This window comes from Aptenodytes patagonicus, chromosome 15, assembly GCF_965638725.1.
Source record: "Aptenodytes patagonicus chromosome 15, bAptPat1.pri.cur, whole genome shotgun sequence".
Taxonomy (NCBI): domain Eukaryota; kingdom Metazoa; phylum Chordata; class Aves; order Sphenisciformes; family Spheniscidae; genus Aptenodytes; species Aptenodytes patagonicus.
In genome coordinates, this window is record NC_134963.1 from 15,462,601 (window position 1) to 15,482,698 (window position 20,098).

At 64.2% G+C, this 20,098-nt stretch overlaps 2 protein-coding genes across 2 annotated transcripts; both read right to left on the minus strand.

Moving 5' to 3' along the window:
• Positions 1–311: 311 nt before the first annotated feature.
• Positions 312–15,511, minus strand: THOC5 (THO complex subunit 5). Its single transcript, XM_076352911.1, has 20 exons — positions 15,496–15,511; positions 15,010–15,123; positions 14,180–14,323; positions 12,813–12,926; positions 12,037–12,134; positions 11,238–11,384; positions 8,618–8,732; positions 7,967–8,099; positions 6,820–6,897; positions 6,385–6,425; positions 5,339–5,438; positions 4,752–4,860; positions 3,129–3,230; positions 2,739–2,835; positions 2,261–2,375; positions 1,612–1,715; positions 1,442–1,529; positions 1,183–1,298; positions 787–977; positions 312–530 (listed from the first exon to the last, which is right to left on the minus strand). The coding sequence occupies exons 2-20, from the start codon at positions 15,103–15,105 to the stop codon at positions 467–469; spliced, it is 2,052 nt and encodes a 683-aa protein (XP_076209026.1). The 5' UTR covers positions 15,106–15,123; positions 15,496–15,511; the 3' UTR covers positions 312–466.
• A 738-nt stretch (positions 15,512–16,249) lies between these two features.
• On the minus strand, positions 16,250–19,615 carry NIPSNAP1 (nipsnap homolog 1). The gene is made up of 10 exons (XM_076352717.1): positions 19,533–19,615; positions 18,498–18,625; positions 18,301–18,346; positions 17,883–17,977; positions 17,635–17,705; positions 17,397–17,537; positions 17,161–17,192; positions 16,944–17,038; positions 16,729–16,812; positions 16,250–16,512 (listed from the first exon to the last, which is right to left on the minus strand). The coding sequence occupies exons 1-10, from the start codon at positions 19,613–19,615 to the stop codon at positions 16,448–16,450; spliced, it is 840 nt and encodes a 279-aa protein (XP_076208832.1). The 3' UTR covers positions 16,250–16,447.
• Between the last annotated feature and the right edge of the window lie 483 nt (positions 19,616–20,098).

Sequence of the window (20,098 nt, forward strand, 5' to 3'; positions counted from 1 at the left end):
GCCCCATTGCGGGGGGGTTTGTGCCGAGTCAGCTGGCTGGCAGCCAGCGCAGGCAAGGACAGGCTGGGGCTGCAGTGCGGGCTCTGGAAAGGGGCTATTTTTAGCCATCTCAATTCCGCGGTCCCGAGGCCCTGCGGTGGGGAGGGAGGGCAGGAGGCAGGCGGCGCCCCAGGCGAGGGGACGTGCCAGCAGCAAGACGCCTGCCAGAGCCCAGAGACACGGGACAGGGCTCGCTGCAACCCCCACGGGTCCCGTCCCGTCCCCCCCCCCGCCCTGTCCCAGCCCTCCGCACACACGGGGCACGCACACGCTTTTCCTTCAGTTCAGCGTTTAATCCCTCTGGCTACAAAACCTTCCAACGAAACCCAAAACCTTGGAAAAGAAACTGAAATTGGTGGGACGGGGTTGCTCCACCCTGCAGACGGGACCAGGCCCATCCCAGAGCAACGGCCCGGGGGGGGGGGGCTCAGCGATGGCTGAAGAACCCCTGAGGGTAGTTGAACTTGAAGGGCTTCAGGCGCATGGGCCCCCTGGAAGAGGAAAAAGAGGGAGAGGCTGACCCGCGGGGGGCAGGAAGCCCACGGCACCCACAGAAAGGGCCTGGTCCCGGGGTACTGCCCAGCTGTGATCCCCACAGGCAGCTAAAGGGAGAGGCTTCAAGGCTGGCACCAGGTCAGGCAAAAGCCTGTGCTCCAGGGGACGGCAGTGCCACCGGGGTCCCTGTCAGCACCCTCGCCCACCCGGCTCCTCACTGCCCCGGGGTCCCCCGTGACGCCAGGCTCTCACCTGACGAGGCGCAGGCACATCTTCTCCTGGGGAAACTCCTTGGGCCCCTCCACGCTGGTGTCGTGGGGCTCCGTCTCCAGGTAGACGTCCAGCACCATGCACAGGCGCTGCAGCTGGTTGGTGAGGAGCTGGTAGCCCGGTTTGGGCCCCCACAGCTCCTTGTAGTTCACGTTGACCTCGCTCTCCATGGCCTGGCAGAGGCAGAGGGATCAGTACGGCGCAGGCTTGGGTCTCTGCTCTGCCCTCCCCAGGACCCACGGCTGCATCCGGCAGGTTTCGCGGGCCCGCCCCGAGCCGCCTGCCCACCAGCTCGCTTCTTACGGACACGGAACCGCTGGGAACACCCCCCCAAAAGGCAGCATTTCTCCAGCCTCCTCTCCCACCACCCTGGGTTACCCGAATGTTGTCGTCGTTGCTGCTGGTTCGCTCTCCTTTCCAGTTCAGGCACAGGCTGAAGACGGGCGACAGCGTGGAGTAACCGGGGTTCAGGACCACGGCGGCCTGGAGCTTGGCTGAGCAGGGCAGGGAAGAAACGTCACCCGCAGCCCCACGGGGCCTCCAACCGGAGGGATTTCCCACGAAGAGCCCCCAGAAGCTGCCCTGAGGGTGGCCGGTGTGGGAATTAGCACCTGCCAGGGGAAGGAAATGCGCCTACCTGTTCCTCTTTCTATCAGGGCCATGTAGTAGAGGTGAGTGTCCTCAGCCAAGCCGGCCTCTATCACGTCTTTAGTGTAGGGCAGCTCCTGTGAGGAGAGACAAGAGGAGTGAGCAGCTGCCAGCGCCGCGTGGGAGCTGGAAGGGATACGGCCCGCGCTCGGCACCTACCGCGTAATCTTCATAGGGAATGGCAACCCACTTCACCAGGCGCGAGACGATCTTGGTAGGGAAGAGATGCTGGCACTCGCTGGAGACCGGCACGACGCCGTGCTCTGAAACCAAGGACAAGGCCACTTGAGCAGGGGAGGGCTGGGGACAGAGCTCTGTCACTGTCCTGCGGGTGGGGATGCTCCAAAACCGGGACCCGGGGACGTTGTTACGCTTCCGACACCTTCCTCAGGTGCCCAGAGAGGAGCAGCGGAGGCCTCGGCTGCCATCCCACTGGAGCTCGCAGCCTTGGCAGCGCACGCCTGGCCTGCTCGATGGGCGCACGACGCGCCTGGGTGGGCGGTTCACCTCCCACCACGGCCCGAATCGATTCCCAGCGCAGGGATGGCCAGTCCCAAAGGGGTGCTGGGCATCGAGAGGGGGCACGGCCTTCCTCTCCCAACCAAAAGAGGGCAGCCCTCGCAGCCCCGCTACCACCGAGGACAGAGGGAAGGACTGGGAATGCCGAGGGGCAGCACTGCAGACCTGTAGCACCATTAAAAGTGACATCAGTCAGCCCTCCTCTGCAAGAGGACCCTGCTACCGCACCCCCCCACCCCCCCCACCCCACCCCCGTCCCCAGGCACAGGGTGGGGAGCCAGGCACCCACCAAGCGACGCAAACTGCTTGTGGAGAGCCAGGCGGGACTGCAGCCTCGTCCGCAGCAGCTTCACAGTCAGCTCCATGTGGCTGGCGCTCAACGAGTTGTCCGCAGTGACCATGTGCTGTGGGCAGGAGGGGCCATCACCATCACGCCAGCCTGCGGGCCCCCACTGGGGAACCCCACGGCCCAGGAGCCACCCCACCCAGCCACGGGGACAGGAACACGCTCCAGTCACTGCTCAGTGCCCCTAACAGGGCTTAGACTATCACACGCGGGAGATAAAATACGTTGGCGTGGCCCCGCTGCACAGATTCATCCCAGCTGAGCCTGTCCCGGCCAATGGCGCACCGTGGTTTGGGAGTGGCTGGTGCCAGCAGGAGCTCTGGGGTCTGGGGGGACGGGACAGGACACGACAAACTGTCCCCAAAACCTCCCCAAACCCCAGCTCGACGTTCTGGTGGAGAGGGGAGGGGGTGTGACGTGCCTGAGGCTGATCCTTGGGGAAATGCAGGCCGCCCAGCTTCTGCACCCACACGTAGGGGTGCCCCAGCTCTGTCACGTAGTCGCTCAAGGTCAGGATGCTGTGGTGGACGAGGAGGAAGGGTTACGCCACCCCAAAGCATTCCCTCCCCCCGCCCCGTCCCCTCACCGCCCGGCCTGCGAGCCAGCCGGAGGGAGGAGGTGCTTCTTTCGCCTGCACCCCAAGCCACGCCCCGGTGAGCCCACCCGACGCCGACTGGCAGGCCACCGGCTTCCCGGCCACCGAGCCCTCCCTGTCAAGCTGGGGAGGGACGTGCCGTGCCGGGAGCGGGGCACTCGTGTCAACCGCCTGGGCGAAGCTGCCCCCAGCTGTGCGGGGCAGCGCCCCACTCACCCCACTTTATCGAACTGGAACTGGTTGGCCGGGTTGGGCGTTTTCCTCCCGTGGTCTCCCGGGTAGAGGCAGTTGAGGAGGGAGTCTGGGGAGAGCAGGTCACTGGCAGGAGGAGGGAAGAGATTAATCAGCAGCAGCCTGGGCTCCACGGCTCTCTGGGGCGGCCACTAACAGGCTCCGAGCCCAGAGAAGGGGATTACGAGCTCCACGAGCCGGGTTTCGAGACCAGAATGGCTTTCCCCTAATTCCACTCCGAAAGGAGATCTGTCTCCTCCCGGGCTGTGAAGAAGACAGAAATCACAGGGCTCCAGCTCCCCGGTTTCCCAGGAAGCTGCTCACTCCAGTACATTAACTCCAAAACCTGCTGATGCGTACGGAGGAAACATCGCCTGCACAGGCAGGGCACGGCCTGATGGCTGTTTGCCACCCAACAAGCTTAAGCAGAGGAATTCTGCTTAATGAAATAAAATTCTTCACGTCTGACTGTACTCACAAGCCTGACCAAGCTCAAAGGGCTGTAGGATTTGGGGTTTGGCTCAAGCCACAGCCTCACTGGTTTGGGGTAATAACAGCCAAGGGCAGCTGCGAGGGAGGGAGCACCCTGCACGGGAACCCTGCGGAGAGACTCTAGCTGCTGTCACGGAGGGTTTTGTGTACCTATGGGGAAAAAAGAACCCCAAGAGGATTGGGAGGCCTCATATGGGACAGGCTGGGAGGCAGCACCTGCTTCCAGGTAAGCCCAGACCAGCCTCTCCCGCCTCCCTCTTCCTCAGGCACCTCCTCCTGGCCCCGGGAGAGCCACCGGAGAGCTGGCAGCTTATCGGAGCTCCCTGGGCAGGCTCCCACAGCTGCCATTTCAGCTATTCCTCACACAAATCAGGCTCCAGCGGTCTTTGGGGAGCCCAGGGAGAGGCAGCCGCATCTCCGGCGCTCAAGACAAGGTGACCTGCAGAGCAAGCAGGTGAAGGGAGCTGCCAGGCACAGGCTGCAGGCGGGAGGAAAGCGGTTCGGCTGCAAGAAGGTGATTGAATACGACAAGCAGGAGAGGTTCTCCCCCAGCTCCTGGCAGGTCTGGCACCGCTCCCCTAGGAGGTTCCCGACCTCCCTGCCCCTGGCTTGTCGTGACAGAGGGAGAAGAGGATGCTGCTGCCTGGGCTGCGGCAGCCTGGCAGGGCTCCTGGCAAGGCCCTGGAGCTAAGGGGGAAGATACCGCAGGGCAGAGGACACACAAGGTGAAAGCCCTCCCCAGAGGCAGAGATGGAGCTCTGCTCTTTGGCGACTCCTTTGCCCCCCAAAGGACAAGCCAAGACAGCACTTCGAAACTGCAGCTCTGCACAAAGGCCCTTAAGGTGCCGCAGGTAAGGCAAGGTGAGGGACCGAGGTCAAAACCTCACCCGCTGGGAGCAGGCAACCGGGCATGGAGTGCCCCTGGCCCACCGGGCGCGGGAGCTACGGCTCAGCAGAGGGACGTTGCCACCACATGCTGCTCTTGGCACTACATCGCCCTGCCAACGGGTCACTCTGAACAGAGCAGGGCAGGACACCAGGGCAGCGCGTTCGTGGCAAGCGGAGGGGTCGCTGCCCGGTGGGCTCTGGGCTCAGTGCCCCCGGGGCTCTCCTTACCCGGCACTGATGGCGGTCGTCATCTCAACGGCAGTGGTCACCTTGGCTTTCACCGTCATGACGTTGAGGTTCATCAGGTAGTAGAAGGTCAGGTGAAGCACGTTCTCATCTGCGCCAACAGAGAAGGGGCAACGTTGCTGTCTGCTCTAGCTCGGAGCATTCTGCAGAGGGGGATGTACATGCCCCTCTGCTAGGACCTCAACAGCAAACGGGGCAGAGAGGCAACATGGGGAGTAACTGGCAACTGACGCACTGTAACCTCTAACACCGTCCCACCAGCATTTGCCAGGCTGTATCTGCCAGATAAAAGAGGAAAGCTCCCAAGTAGAGGGCGAAAGCTTCAGAGCAAGGTCACCCCGCCTGCGTGGGCGAGAGGAGCTCCAGGAGACAGAGCTGACAAACCACCTTGTTCAGTCTCCCCCGGAAGGCCACGCTCATCCCTGCCAGGGCAGCTGGGCTGAGGGCAGGAAAGGCTCTCCGCACCCCGAGCTCTCCCCAAGGATCCCAAGCTGTTGCCGGGTTGCTCCCTGACCCGCTGTCACACACTCTTGTCCGCGCTCTGCCAAGGGCCACCAGTACCCGCTTACCTTTGCACTTCAGGTCGACGGTGACGGACAAGGGGTGCCGCTTGAGCATCTCCTTGCGCTTGTCGTCCAGCTGCACGCCCAGGGTAGGCCTGCGCCGCTTCTGGGGAGGGCGAAACAGAGCTGTCAGACCCTTCTCCTCCCGCTTCTCGGCCACCCGCGGCCCCCCCCCTCCTCTCCCACTGCTCCTTCCTTCTAGTCTAGTTCCCCAATCCCCCAGTGCAGTGGCCACGGAGCAGCCCTGGGGAGGGAGGGGAGGAGGAAACCCTTGCCCTGCTGCAGGGTGAGGACAAAGCAACTCCGGTTCCTGTCGTTCCTTCAGCTCCCAGGAGCACCCCCACCCCTGTGAGACGGGGCCAAGGACCTGCTGGCCCCAAAAGCTTCCCCCGCCTCGAGGGGCAGAAGCTGAGGCCCTTCCCTTTACCCTTCCCCGCAGCAACAGCCCGACACACCAGGCGCGGCTGCTGGGCGGTGGGGAGCGGCGGCACAGACCTGCCGTGGGCTTCCACGCTGGGGGCAGCCAGCGCCTACGGCCTCTCCCCAGCATCCAGAAGGTACAAAACCTGTAGAACCTAGACGCCGCCCCGAGGGAGCACGGAACAACCCCCGGTGCAGAGTTCAAGCTCAACGCTTTTGGCAGACGGCAGGGGACGGACACGCATCCCTCCCTGCCGGACGCCAGCCTCCAGCCAGCCTCCCCAGCCCGAGGCTATTTATACAAAGTGGAACAGATCCAGGCGGAGAGCTGCAAGGCAGCCGCCGCTGCCGGATGGGATGCAAGCGTGGTGGGACGTGAGCCGGGCAGATTTGTACCCTGGCTCTCCTGCATTCGGGAGAGAAACTGGATATGGCAGCTCTCTCCTCCCAAGAAATGGCCGGATTTAATGTCTGTGCACCTAACACACACTCTCGCAGCGCGTAGGGACCAGTTCACAGCCCCCCTCAGGCCCAGCTCCCCCAGCACCTCCCCAGTGAGCAAGCGCAGATCGATTTGCCCACGCGATACGGTGTTGGGAGAGGACCCAGGAGGAGACAGCGCTATCCCTTACCGTGGTCTGCTCCTCCTCCGCGTCAGAATCGCTTTCATCATCTGCGCAAAGAGAGGGGTGTAAGTGGGGACCGCCCGGGGCTCAGCAGTTCTCCCACAGCCAGCGGGACTTCCAGCCCTTTCTCCAAGACCACAGCTCCCCCAGACATTGCCGTCCCCCCCGAAAAGCAGGGCCCTAGCAGGATGCGGACACACAGGAACACCTCCCCCGTACCAGGGGTCACTCCAACAGACGAGGGGCTGCGAACATCTCTCAGGAAGGAGGAGCTGGGGACAGAGGGGATCAGCTGCCAGAGACTTTGGCCAGCAGCGCAGACGCCAGGCACTGCGCCGTTCCAGCATCCACCCCAGAACCCACCTGCTTCTCCACCCGACTCCTCTGCCTGCAGCACAGAGCATCAGGCAGCCTGCCTGCGGCAACACCACCCCAACTCACCCTGCGAGTCCTCAGGCGGCTTGTACAGGGCTTTGGCTTCCTCTACGCTCCCTTCAATGGCCACCACGAGCTTCTTATCTACAGAGGAGACATGAAAACTAAGCTACGAACCCCACTTCTGTATGGGGAAGGCAGTTAGAAGCAGCCCTGCCCTGGAAAGCTCCGTGGCCGAGGAAGCTCAAACGAAGGGTCAGTGGGAAGAGGCAATTGTCCAGAGGGCTCCGTGGGGCCACCGCAGGGCTGGATCTCCTGGGTAGGACGGGGTCAGAGGAGGGGAAACACTGGGTTTTGAGGGACTGTCCCTGGAAACCCTAAAGGCCAAATCTTTATCAAGAGCCAAGAGGGGTTGGGGTCTGGCTGGCACAAGCAGGGAGCGAGGAGCTGAGTCATCAGGGCTGCAGGTGCTCCTTAGCAGGGACCTGGTGTGGCCAAGCGCCACAGCGTGGTCCTTCCACGCTCCTCTGCCGCCTGCCCCACTCCCAGAGCAGCGTGAGAGCTGCAATCCCACCTGTTCTCAGGCTATGCTACAGCCCTCTCCGCACAGGAGATGCGAGCAGCCTAGGGGGATCCTGAGCCCTGCTGGGAAATCCCTCCCGACTTAGGGAGGCTTCAGAAAGCCCCTCGAAAGGCAAAGCAGCCTAAGGGGATGAAGGCTTTCAGGTGAGCTGCGGGAAGGGCCTCTGCGAGGCCAGGCGGAGGTACCGCCTGCTCTGGAGTCACCGCCACCCATGGGTGGCACAACGTAACACCCATCCCACGGGGTGACAGCTCTTGGGAGGCCGTGTCCAGCATCGAGCCAGCTCGCAGGCTGCAGGGACGTCCCTGCCGACCTTGAGAAGTGTGGGGGGGCAGAGGCGGGAAGCGAGCTTCCCAAGCAGTTCTTCCAGCGAGGGAGCTGAGCAAACAAGGTTTCAAATGCTGCTGCCTCATTGCGCCGGCCCCGGGGCCACCCCGCTGCTCTGGGCTCAGCAGAATCCGGCAGCAGAGCCGATGGGACAAAAAGGACCTCCCCAAAGTGTCCCCAAAGCAGCATTTTCTGCAAGCAGGAGTGAAATCTGGTCTGCGGGGGGAGCGTTGCCCCCCAGCCCCGGCTGGTGACAGCCCCTCGCGGTGTCGCTGAGGACTGTGCTCCCCCCTCGGTGCTCACCGCAGGCCTGACCGTAGGCACTGGCTTGAACGAAGAGGACGTAGAGGGGTGGCGGGAGGTGTCGGGCTGTCTCGTACTGTTTGTGCGCCTGGTCGAAAGGCATGAAGAGATACTCCTGGACAGGCAGGGAGGCCTGGGGGAACAAGAGGGCTAACCTTCATCACTGGGAACAGAACAGTTCGCCCTCCTCACCCCCTCCTTCACCCCAAGCTGGCAAGTGGGAGACTGGAAACCAGCACAGCAGCCGTGGTGCAGGGTTAAACACAGCCACGGGCACGGCGAGGCCCCAGGGGAGGGCTGGCAGCTCTCCTTCGCTGGAAAACTTTTGGATCTGAAAATAACCCAGTTCCTTCTCCTGTTCTTCCCTCCCAAGGCAATCACAAGGGGCTGGAGCTGCGTGTCGCTCTCCAGGGAAAGGCCCATTTAACGACTCCTCCATCCGCAGTTCTGCAGGAATTGCCGCATAAACAAGGAGACTCCAGAGGAGTCTCGGCACGAGGCAGATCTACCCCTCGTCCACGCTGGCTGGGAGTGAAACATCTCCAAAGCAGAATCAGCCCAGGCGCTGCACCTCTCTAACACAGCCCTCGGGGCGCGACCTCAGCTCGGCCCCGAAGGCCTTCTCCCCTTCCTGCAGAGATGCTGTTGTACCTGCATGATGCTGTTGAGTCGAGGCTGGAGGCTGCTCAGATACTCCTTCTTCACCTCAATCTCCTTCAGGATCTTCTCCTTGCTGGTCAGGCACTCCCTGTACTTCTCCGCCAGCCTAGGGGTGGGAATTCGGTTACCGCCACACGTCACAGCTACAAAGCCTGCTGGGGCCTGCCCGGTCACGGGCCCCAGCTCTCCTGACCTGACAGAAGTCACTGCAGGAACCAGGAGAGCTCAGACACGGTGACAAAGAGCTCTCAACGCCAAGGGCAAGCGGAGGCAGAAAGGAACCGATTGGAGCTGGAAAACAAACAGGGAGAGAAAGTGGAAGCTCAGCCCTGGGCTGCGCTCCGAGAAGGGACAGCAAGCAGATCTTCCCTCAGCGGACCCGCTCCCACGCCAGCCTCTGCTGCCAGCAGCCGTGCCGACGGAGCCCTGCCGACCCCGCCGAGCTCCTGAAGAGGCTTTTCCACTTGGTATCACCAGAGTCACTTCATGTCACATCAACTCCTTAGTTAAACTCGTGAAAGTCGAGGTTTAGTAACGCTACCAAATGCTCCTCTGTAACTGGGTAGAGAGCCCAGGAAAACCCAAGTTCACCGCGACCCTCCAAGCCCTGGATACACTCGTGTTTAGGGACCACACGTTAAATCTCCTTATCGCTGTTGACTGCAACCTCTTGCCCAGCAGAAAGCAGCAGCAGGGAAAGTTGGGTATGGAGGTGTGCCGCCCAGGACAAGCCACCACCATGGCAGGGGGGACGGCGGTCTGGGGGGCTCAGGCACTCTCAGGACCCTGCTCCCCACCGGACGAGAGCACCCGCAGCGCAGAGGATCCCCCCCCCCCCTCTCTGAGGGGGAACAACAGACCTGACATTGCCAAACTGAAATGCTTCTGTTTCCAAGCAAAACCGTATTTGCGTTGGGTCAACACACCCCAACAGGCTCCGACACAAGGCAGTTTTGAAGTCCAGCTTTCAGACACCTCTACTGAGCTCCCCGAGCTAGTGAGAGCGGCAAAGATCTCTCTAACACCACGCAAGAGGCACCTTTTGGAATAGAGTCCGAGACAAACCCAGCACTCCACAACGTGACAGTTACGGATGGACGCTAACAACCCCAACAGCATCAGAAAGCGCCCAAAGCACGACCGGCATCTGCTCCTGAGGCAGCTCAAGAGGCTATTTCCCACCACAGCGGTGGCGAGAGGTGAACAGCGGCGTTCCCTAGATACCGTGGGGCGAGGACTGGGAATTGCAAGGCTTCTCAGCAATTCAACGCGCGACCGCGGGACGGGCTCAGTTCAGCTCGTCTTTGCCCTCTACAGAGTTTGCACCGAACACTCATTTTTAAGGAGAATGCTCAAGAGATCTCCAGGTTGAACGCTCCTCTGCAAGCGTGTGCCGCAGGCAGAGCCATCCGGGGAGGATCTCGGCTGCAGCGCCAACGGGTGCCTTCCAGCAGGCAAAAGAAGCCGGGTTTGCCGTGAAGGGTCTGGGAGAGGCGAAGCCTGAGGCGTTAGAGCCACGCAGCACCCACCTGCAGCACCTCTCGCCAGTCTGCTCTCCTGAGCCGCCCTGCTCGTGCGGCAGGTTCGGACCCATCTTTCCAGAAGGCTGGTCTCGGCTGCTGCCCGGCTGAAAAAGCCGCTGGCCGTTATCAAAACACAGGAATCTCGTGTCACGTTTGCTTATCAGACGGGGCAAGAGTTGACGGAGCAGCTCAGCCACCTGGCCTGCCTGCACCAGCTGAGGGACCTCGGGGGTTAGAGCCTGCGCCGAGGAGGTGGCTGCCAGCACCAGGACAACAGCGCCCGTCGCAGCTCAGCCGAGAGGAGCGCCGCGCAGGCAGCTCCCCACCGTGGCAAGCGTTAGGAGCACAGGCAGGCGGGAAGGGCAGCAGCACCGGGGCGTGCCACCAAGCCAGGCTGGCTTTAATTTTGCTCCTCGTACCGCAGCACGGCAGACAAAACAGGGATCCCTTCGCCCTACGTGGCACGTCTTGCAGAACCGGGTTACGGATGGAAGGGCGTAACCACCCGCCCTTCAGTATCACCCCCACGGCGGGCGGCGTCCCCGTTCCCTGCCGCAAGAGCCTCCAAGCAGACGCCGGAGAAACATCAAACTATAAAATTCATTTTCTTCCCTTGATCCCCAAGAGCCAGCGTCGATGTTCGCTGCCTTGGTGAGATGACACGTGGGCTTATCAGGAGAGCCAAGATGCCTTTGCTGTCATCACCTAGAGCACAAGGTGTGGTCCCAGCCAGGCAGCCCCTCTTGCGCAGTGGCTGCAGCTGGCTCGGGGCCCCTCTCGCGCTGGTTTGGAGGTTGCTCTGCTCCCCAGGATCCCCCGGGGCTCTCTTTCATCAGGCAGGTGGAAGAAAACTCCCCGATCGACGAAACAAGGATCCCACCAAGCCCAGCTCTACACAAAGAGCGACCCTCCACACCGAGGGCTCAGTTACGCAATAAACCTGTCACTTGTTCTACGCCGACCATTTCAAGAGGACGTTAAAACCTTTAATCACCCACGTTTGCTTCGCCCAGTAGCTGCGCAGCTCACGCCGGGGGTCTGTCGAGAGCGCGGCAGGCTGACACCGAACCGAGACGCCGCTGACCCACCTCTTGCGCTGCTCCAGCTCCCAGTCCAGGCGGGCCAGGGTCTGCTGGTGGGGCTCAGACAGGGTGATGGCAGGCCGGCTGATTTCGGGGGGGGCCTCTTTGTAAAACTCCTCCAGGCTCACCAGTTCGATTTCCTCATGTTTTGACCTGCAAGGATGGACGGATCAGATCGGGGAAGGGTGGGAAATGCCCCAGCAGGGCCAAACTCGACCGTGCCTCACAGGAGAGCGGGCAGTGCCAACGCCCCGTGCCCCAGCTTCGCTCTGCGACGTGAAACACCGCAGCATCAGCGAGCCGAACCGCAGCAGAGCTCAGCAGAGGAGAGAAAGGTCTGAACAGGGTCCCTCCTTTCACGGAGACACCTTCCCTGCACCGTTAACCAAAGCACTGTTTGAAGGCGTCAGTCTAAACACAGCCCTCCTGGCAGCAGCTCAGAGCGCTGCCTGTGCGACGGGCACGACGGAACGCTCGGCTTTCGGAAGAAAACTCCCGATATACGGAGGCCAGAGAGTCCTTGAGGAGACCAGCGTGGCCACGTCTTTGACATTTACCTCTTTTCTCCTCCGCTGCCCATCTATCAAAATAGATGCCTTCTTCCCTCCTCCCTACGCGAGCCTCTTCCCCCGTGTCCCAGCAGAAGAGCTCTGGGACACCCCGTCTCTCCCGCGTGGTGGCATCTGGGGCACCCGCTCTCCTCCCACAGCGGGCTGAGGCGACGTGTCAAGAGATTCCAAACGTTCGAGGCCTCCACCCCACCTCGGACACGCCGTCAGTCCCTCTCCTCCCCGGCCAAACTCACTTGAACTCCAGGCATTTGGTGATCTCTTTCTGCAGGTGCATCACCTCGTAGAGCAAGTTCTGGAGCTGCAGGTGATACGCGTCGACCTTCTGCTTTGCCTGAAACGCAGACGCGGCCAGAGCAGGGGATGAAGCTCTGTTACCTTCCTCCCAGCAAACACGCCCCGCAAGAGAGTCACCAACACCCCCCCCCCCCGCCATACGAGCTAGGGACGGTGGGTTTTAGGGCATGCAACAATTCTTCTGGGGGAAAAAAAGACATTTTTAAGGGCTGGGAAACCGAACGATTGTGACACCAAACTGATTTTGCTCCCTTCCAGCACGTTTCAGGGACAGAAGAGGGCAGACCTGCTGGGGCGCACGGGCCGAGTCCCCTCCCGTCCCCCTGCCTCAGTTTCCTCAGTGGCACAATGAAAACGAGCGCCGTTCACTATCTGTGAAAAGCTCTCCGAGAAGACCGGGTAAGGAGCTTCGGGGCCAACCGTATACGCATTTCTCAGGCCTGCAGCACAGCAGACTCTTGAGACAGAGCTTTCCGACTCCCCCGTTACATTTGAGCCAGGAGCAGATACCGCCCCTTCACCACTCGTTATAACTACAGCTTCCGCTGCACCGCAGTAGAGTCTCCCGACAAACCTCTAATTCAAAAACCGCGACCTGGCTGGTGTTTAATTCCTCCTACGCAGCCGTAGGCAGAAACGGCACCATCTCTGATCCCACTAAATCCTGACCCGTATTCGTCACCCCCACCCCCCCCACCCCCGGCCCCCTCTGTACCTCGTGGGTTTGATCCCTCCCTTTCTTCAGCCGAATGTGAGCCAGCCGGTTGAGCTTCTTCAGGGTCATGAAATGGACGCAGCTCTGAATCCGCCGCTCGTCGATCTCCGAAGCCTGAGCGGCAGGAGAGAGGTGTTTGAAGCAGGGGAGAGAGCTCTCGCCACAAAGCCCCTTTGCTGCAGGCACCTCCTGCGAGTCCTGTCACAAAGGGAGCTCCGTGCTTCGCTAAGGAGCCACAATTAACGTCACCGGGGCTTTCTGAGGGAGTCTCCCGCTGCCAGACTCACAGGTCATCCGCTAGAAATAAATGGGGGGGGGGGGGTTTCCAGGCTGACTCTAGAGACTTTTCTCGGCAGTAGGAACAGAGGTGTTTGAGCCTGAAGCGCCCGCCCTGCCGTGCGGAGGACAGCACGGGTGGTCGCGGCGCGAGCCCTACCCAGCCGTGGCTGAGGCTGGCGGGCCTCTGTGGGACGGCGAGAGCCCGGCCGCCCCCGCTGCAGTCAGCAGGGGCTCAACTCCTCCCCCAGGAGCCCCCGACCCATCAGCACGACCCGTGGGAGGCCCGGAGACACTTTAGAAGAACTCGGTCTGCACGACGTCCGCTCAGTCATAGAATCATAGAATCATTGAGGTTGGAAAAGACCTCTAAGATCATCGAGTCCAACCGTCGACCCAACACCCCCAGGCCCACTAAACCATGTCCCTAAGCGCCGCATCTACACGGCTTTTAAATACCTCCAGGGACGGGGACTCCACCACTTCCCTGGGCAGCCTGTTCCAATGTTTCACCACTCTTTCAGTAAAGACATTTTTCCTCACGTCCAATCTAAACCTCCCCTGGCACAACTTGAGGCCGTTTCCTCTCGTCCTATCGCTTGTTACCTGGGAGAAGAGACCGACCCCACCTCGCTACAACCTCCTTTCAGGTGGTTGTAGAGAGCGATGAGGTCTCCCCTCAGCCTCCTTTTCTCCAGGCTAAACGGCCCCAGTTCCCTCAGCCGCTCCTCATCAGACTTGTTCTCCAGACCCCTCACCAGCCTCGTTGCCCTTCTCTGGACACGCTCCAGCACCTCGACGTCCTTCTTGTAGTGAGGGGCCCAAAACTGAACACAGTATTCGAGGTGCGGCCTCACCAGTGCCGAGTACAGGGGCACGATCACTTCCCTACTCCTGCTGGCCACACTATTTCTGATACAGTCAAGACCAACGCTTCAGCTAAATCGTATTTTACTTTATTTAAGGGAAGCTGTTCCGCTTTCCTGACTCTCCCCAGAAGACGTCACGGTTTCTGCTCCCGTTCCTCTCAGATTAAGGGAAAACGTCAAAGAACGGGACACATTAAATCAAGCACCAAAGCTTCTCCTTACGTTGTCCTTGATGCCTCGGCTCTTCAGCTCCTGGATTTCTGCCATCAGTCTCTGAAGCTCCTGGCAGGTCTCTCTGTAGAGTTCGTAGTCTTTGATGGGGTCACGGAGATCCACCTCGCACTCCTCGCTGTAGTACCTGACATCCTGCAAGGGCGGAAAGCACTTTCTATGGCTCGTTCCTTCCACCTTCTCTGGAAAGGGCGCTGGGAAACAAACTGCTGGGTCTCGATTCCTGGCTCTGTCCGTTAATCCCACGCCCGAGGAGACTTTACAGACGGGAAGAGGCCTCGGTTAACAATCCTGGACACAAACACCACCAGGCATTAAAACGCCTGGGGAGCTCACGTTGCCTCTTCGATAGTTATTGTAAGTTTAAGCTGGTATCTGTCCTGCACCGGGAATATCCGAATTACTACAGAGGATAAACTGGGGAAGGCGACTACTGCTTCAACCCCAGTCTGCGCTTCGGCTGAACCCAGGTTACCCTGCTGCTCGCGGGGGTGTTTTAAGGCCACCCGCAAACCCCCGTGGGACCCTTCAGCCTCGTGCTCGCTCTCCCTATGTCTCAAGAGAAAGGTTCGACTTCTTGAACGCTGTTTCCCGAAGGAGACAGGAGCAGGTTTGGAAGTTCAGACCGGGAGTTTCAGAGGCGCTGGGAGCCGGCTCAGCTCTGGGGGCGGGGGGGGAAACGGTCCCACAACTTCCCGAAGGGGAGAGTACGGCCGGCAAAGAGCGGGCGCGAGAGCAGCCCCTGGTAAGGCGGGAGGACACAGGCACCCTGCCGCAGCAGGCGGGCTCTGCCTGCGCAGGTGGGCAGCCAGGGGCCCTACCTGGTCGGCATCGGCCTTGCCCCGCTTGCCCTCCTGCAGGCCCCCATCCGTGCGGATCACTTTGGGTTTCCTCTTCTTGCTGGAGTCCGACGACATGGCGCTGCCGCTCAAGGACTGGGGGGGGGGGGGAACAAGAGCCAAAGCCGTCGTCCGCGGGGTGCGGGGGACCCCAAAGCCGCCTGGGATGGGGGCCATCCCGGGCTCCCTTCCCCCAGCCTGCCCTGGACCCCGCAGACTCCCGCCGGCCCAGCGAGCCCCCGCGCCTCCTCCCCGCCCCCCCCCGTCCCGGGCCTCCCTCCCCCCCCCCCAGCTTCCCCATCCCAGCTCTCAGCCCTCCCCCCGCCCCCCCCCCCCAGCGGCCTCCGCTCCACCGAACCCTCCCCCCCCTCCCCCCCAGCACACGAGCCCAGGGACGTTCGTTCGTGTCCGTCCCCCCCCGTCCCCCCCCCCCCGGTTCCCCCCGGGCCGGCTGCACCCTCCTCTCACCGCGCCGCCCGCCTCAGCGCCGCCCGGAAATGACGCCAGAGGAGCGAACGAGCGCGGCGCAGAGCGGCAGCCGGTGGGGGGCGCCCCCTAGCGGATACACCCTCCGGAGGACCGCGAGCAGGGGAGCGTGGGGGCGCGGCCTAAGTAAAGGGGCGGGGTCACCGCCCCCATTGACACGCCCCGCTGGGGCGGGGGGGGGGGGACAGCGGCTCCCCCCGCGGGGTGGAGGGGGCACCCGTGGGCTTGGGGGGGGCTCCTGGTGCAGAAGGGCACCCGTAGGCGGGGGGGGCCCTTGGCTGGGGGGTCCCCAGCGACACTGGGGGTATCCATGGGCTTGGGGGGGGGGGGGGGGCACACAGGGGCTTTGGGGGGGAACCTCGGTGTATCGGGGCACCCATGGGTGCAGGTCTTTTGGTGCAGGGGGCACCCATGGCATGGGGCAGGTTGGCCCCCTGGGTGAAACCGGGGGGGGGGGGGGGGGGTCTGCTCCCCGTGCCAGAGGGGCCGAGCACCCCCCAGCCCCCCCACCCCAGAGAGGGCCAGGCTTTGGCATATTAAATATTTAATTGGCAATGTGCAATTAAAGGCACCCACTGGGCCCATTTGGAATAATTAAGACACAAGACACCCCCCCCCCCCCCCCCCCAACCTCTGCAGCCTGCCCACCCTCCCTCCCCCCCCCCGGGCAGCACCATCCCCTGCCACACCCGGGGACCTGCTGCAGGATTGGGGGGGGGGGGGGGGGGGGGGGCTGGCTCTCGCCCTTCCCCTCCCCGCTCTCATCCCCCGCAGGACACCCCAAAACGGGGCGAGGTGGAAGGAGAGCCAGGAGCTGTGGGGGAGCAGGGACCCCCCCCCAGCCCTTCCCCGGCAGGGCCGGGGCGCGGGCAGGGAGGCGGGCCGGGAGCCGGGCCCTCCAGGCGCAGGCAGACACCCCGAGGCGGACCCCCGCTCACTGCAGGGGCGAGATCTTCAGGGGAATCATTATCCGCGACTCCATGGTGCGGATCAGCGGGACTGGAAAAGGAAGCGAGAGAGAGAGAGAGGTGAGTGCAGGGGTCCCCCAGTGAAGGCAGGGGGGTCCCGGCCCCGGCAGGGGTCCCCCAGTGAAGGCAGGGGGGTCCCGGCCCGGGCAGGGGTCCCCCGGTGAAGGCAGGGGGGGTCCCGACCCGGGCAGGGGTCCCCCGGTGAAGGCAGGGGTCCCCCGGTGAAGGCAGGGGGGGTCCCGCTCACCCGTGTAGTACACGTTCTCATCCCAGCCCCTCTTCCTCCAGGCCGCGTTCCTCGTCTCTTCCCGGGACTGCAGGTCCTTGTAGGCTGCGGGGAGGGGACGGGGCTGGCACCCAGGGGTGTCGTCGTGTGTCGTCCCCCCCCCCCCCACCACCATACCCGGCCCCCACGCTTGGGGGTACCCAAGGGGTGATGCGGGCGGCGGGGAGCCCGCTTACCCCAGAGGTGATGCACGACGTACAGCTCCCCGATCTGGGAGAAGAACCCGCCGACCGCCTCCTGGTTCTCCTGCCGGTACTTAATGGCCCGAGCCCTGGCACGCGGCGGGAGCAACATCGGGGGGGGGTGGGGAGTTGCTCGAGGGGCCCCCCCCCGGCTCCAGGGGGACCTTTTCCCCACCGTGGCTCCCTCCGTGCCGGGAAAACAGTCGCTTACCAGTTGTTGCCCCATTCGATCATGGTCCCTGGCTGGAAATAAAGAAAAAACAACAACAACAAGAGTGAGCAGCCAGATCCTGCCTGCTCCCCCTGTTCGGGGTCTCCTCCCCAAGGAGGGAGGAATTTGGGGGGGCTGCCCCCCAAAACACCAGGCAGGACCCCCCCCCTGCCCCGGGGATATATCGATCCAAAGGCCGCCCCAAGGCGCGGGCTGGGCCCCCCGCAGCCGCTCGCCTTCAGCTTGTAGGTCCTCAGCTCGTAGATGTTGGGTCCCCGGCGGGGCAGGGGCTCGTTCCAGAAGCTGAACTCCAGGAGCAGCTGGTTCCTGCGGGACAGCAGCATCCGGCTCCTCTCCTTGCGGAAGTCCAGGTACTCCTGGGGAGAGCCCCAGCCGGCGGTTTTGGGGGGGGGGGGAGGGCAGGCAGAGGCGAGGGGGCAGAGCTCGGGCGGCTCACCCCAATCCCGGCGGTACCTTATTCTGCTTGAGCTTGTTCATGCAGTCCATGAGGGCCGGGTACCCGCCCGAGAAGCGCCAGAGGTGCACTGGGAAAGAGAGCACGGGGCTGAGGGGGGGGTGGGGGGCAGCACCCCAAAAGCCCACCCAGCAGCTCCCACCCCTCTCCCCCTGTGTGACAGCCGGCCCCCGGTGCGAGCCGAGGCCTTCGCTCTTAGCCCCTCCGGCAGCAGAGGCGCCGGGAGCCGCTGCCCACCTGCCCTCACCTGCCTGGTCCTGCTCGCCGTACCACGTGTTCCAGTTCCCCACCAGGTCGCAGGGGTAGTCGGCGTCCGAGTGGAGCTTGGGCAGCACCTCCTCTCTGCGGGGCCACAAGGAAGGTGGCTGGGGGTGGGGGGCGGCCATCCCAAAATGCTCCCGAGACCCCCGTTTGCCCTCCCCGGCCCAGCACGAGGGGTCTGGACACGGACGGGTCTGCCCTAACAGGACCCGGAGCAGCTTCGGGGGGTGCACCCATTTCACAGGGAGGGAAACTGAGGCAAGGAAGGGTAACAGACCCGCCCGGGGTCTCAAGGAGCTCTGTATGAGCCCTCCCCCCAGCCCCTCGCTCCAAAGCGGCACCCCAACGCCCCGCCAGGATGCCGGGCAGCCCCCCCCCCAGCCTCGGCACGCAGCGGGGCTCACGTCAGGCTGTTGTAGGCATCCAGGCACTCCGGCTTCACGTTGTGAACTGCAGGGAGAGGAGAGAGGGGCTGCCAGGGCGGGAGCAGCCGGGGGGTGGGGGTGGGGGGGGGTCCCCACGGGTGAGGAGGGGCCAGCACAGCGGGGCGCACCCCCTCTGCGCTCACCCCCAGCCCCTTCCTCCCCCCGGGGCCACTCACACTGGATCTTGTAGAGGTTGCTGGTCTCCTTCTTGGAGAGGAGGTTGGAATGGGCATCCTTGCGGGGGTCCACTTTGTGCACAAAGAGGGAGCGGAACCAGCTGCCCTCGGCGTCCCTCGAGTACCCCCTGCGAGACAGGGGGTCAGCGCGGGGGGGGGGGGGGGGAGCGCCCGCCCGACACCCCAGGGAACGCCGGCGGCTCTGCCCGGAGGGCAAAACGGGAACCCAAGGCCCCGCTGCCGGTCTTCGCCTTCCTGGCTCCGCAGGCAGCTGCCTGCATCGTCCAGCTCCCGGGGTGGGGGGCACCGTCCATCTCGGGGGGCTTCGCTGGGTTTCGTTCAGTTCATCTCAGGGGAGGGAGCCGAGGCGCGGCGCTGCCCGGCCTGTTTTTGTCGGGGGTACGTGGGAAAAACGAAGGCGCAGCTCTCCCCCCCGCCCCCCCCTTCCCAGCCTCCCGGGGAGCTTTTGGGCCCACGCTGCCCCGACCGCGGCCCGGGCGCCAGGCTGGTCCCGAGGGGGCACGGGGGGGGGGGGGGGGGGAGGCAAGGGGCAGCCCCCCCCCCCCCAGCCCGCCTGCACCCTCAAGGGATCACACCCCCCCCACCCAACCCCGGGAGCCGCTCCGGCGGGCGGCGACCCCCTCCGCGGTGGGGCAGACCCGCGGCACCGGCCCAGCCTCGCCGGTGCCCCCTAGGAGGGCGGGGGGGGGGGGGGGGGGCCGGGCCCCTCCGCCCCGGGGCCGCGCTGCCGGTCGGACCTTTGCCCGCCGGGCTGCCCCGCCTGGTGAGGCATTAACAGCGGGGCACCCCCCCCCCCCGCCCGCCGGCCCGGCGCCGCGCCAGGGCCCGGGACCCGCCCGTCGGGAGCGGCCCTCGGCCCGCCGAGGGCAACCGGGGGGGTGGGGGGAAGGGGGGTGGCGGACGCGGGGTCTGAGCGGGGAATTGGGGGGGCGGGGGGGACACGCCACGCCACGCCACGCCACGCCAGGTCGGGAGCGGCCGGGGCCGGGGGTGGCCGGGGCCGGCCCCGCTCACCGCGCTCCGCCGGGGGCCCCGCCGCCGCCGCCCCGCCGCAGCCACCGCAACGCCGCGCTCCCGCTCGCCCGCGCCGCCGCCATCTTCCCCCGCAGCGGGGCGGGGCCTAGCGGAGATGGGGCGGGGCTAAGCAAACTCCTCCCCCCTCTGTCCGGCCACGCCCACCAGGGGCGTGGCAACCCCCGCCCTTCCCTCAGAAGCTGGCCTGGAGAAGGGTGATTCTGATTGGCCGCCGCGCCCCGCGGCCGGCCACACCTTCTCGCTCCGAGCCCCGCCCACTCGCCCCCGCCCGCGGCCAGCGCGAGGCCTCATTGGCTGTCGGCGGGGAGGCGGTGCCCGGGGAGGGCAGGGCCCCATCTGAGCCCTCAGGTGTCAGCAGCCAATCAGAAGAGCCAGTTGGAGAGAGCAGTGTCTGATTGGCCGCGGTGTCTTGCTCCGCTGCATCCGGCCCCCTGCCGGCCAGAGGGGGCAGCTGCTGGTTGGTCTCTGCTCCGGGGGGGCGGAGCTCCCGCCGGCTCCTCCCTAGGGGAGGCGGGGTCAGGATGGGGCGGGGTTGGGGGGGGGTC

Bases quoted from the DNA above. Each gene is read 5' to 3' on its own strand.
- THOC5 (XM_076352911.1), bottom strand. From the start codon at position 15,105: ATGTCGTCGGACTCCAGCAAGAAGAGGAAACCCAAAGTGATCCGCACG. The intron at 2,376-2,738 runs GCACGTCACACC...TCCTGCCCACAG, and splicing joins TCCCCAAGGATCAGCCTCAG to CACATGGTCACTGCGGACAA. The intron at 978-1,182 runs GTAACCCAGGGT...TGCCTCTGCCAG, and splicing joins GCAACGACGACAACATTCGG to GCCATGGAGAGCGAGGTCAA.
- NIPSNAP1 (XM_076352717.1), bottom strand. From the start codon at position 19,615: ATGGCGGCGGCGCGGGCGAGCGGGAGCGCGGCGTTGCGGTGGCTGCGG. The intron at 17,978-18,300 runs GTGAGCCCCGCT...GTGGCCCCGCAG, and splicing joins GATGCCTACAACAGCCTGAC to AGAGGAGGTGCTGCCCAAGC. The intron at 17,706-17,882 runs GTGAGGGCAGGT...TCTCTTTCCCAG, and splicing joins CGGCGAGCAGGACCAGGCAG to TGCACCTCTGGCGCTTCTCG.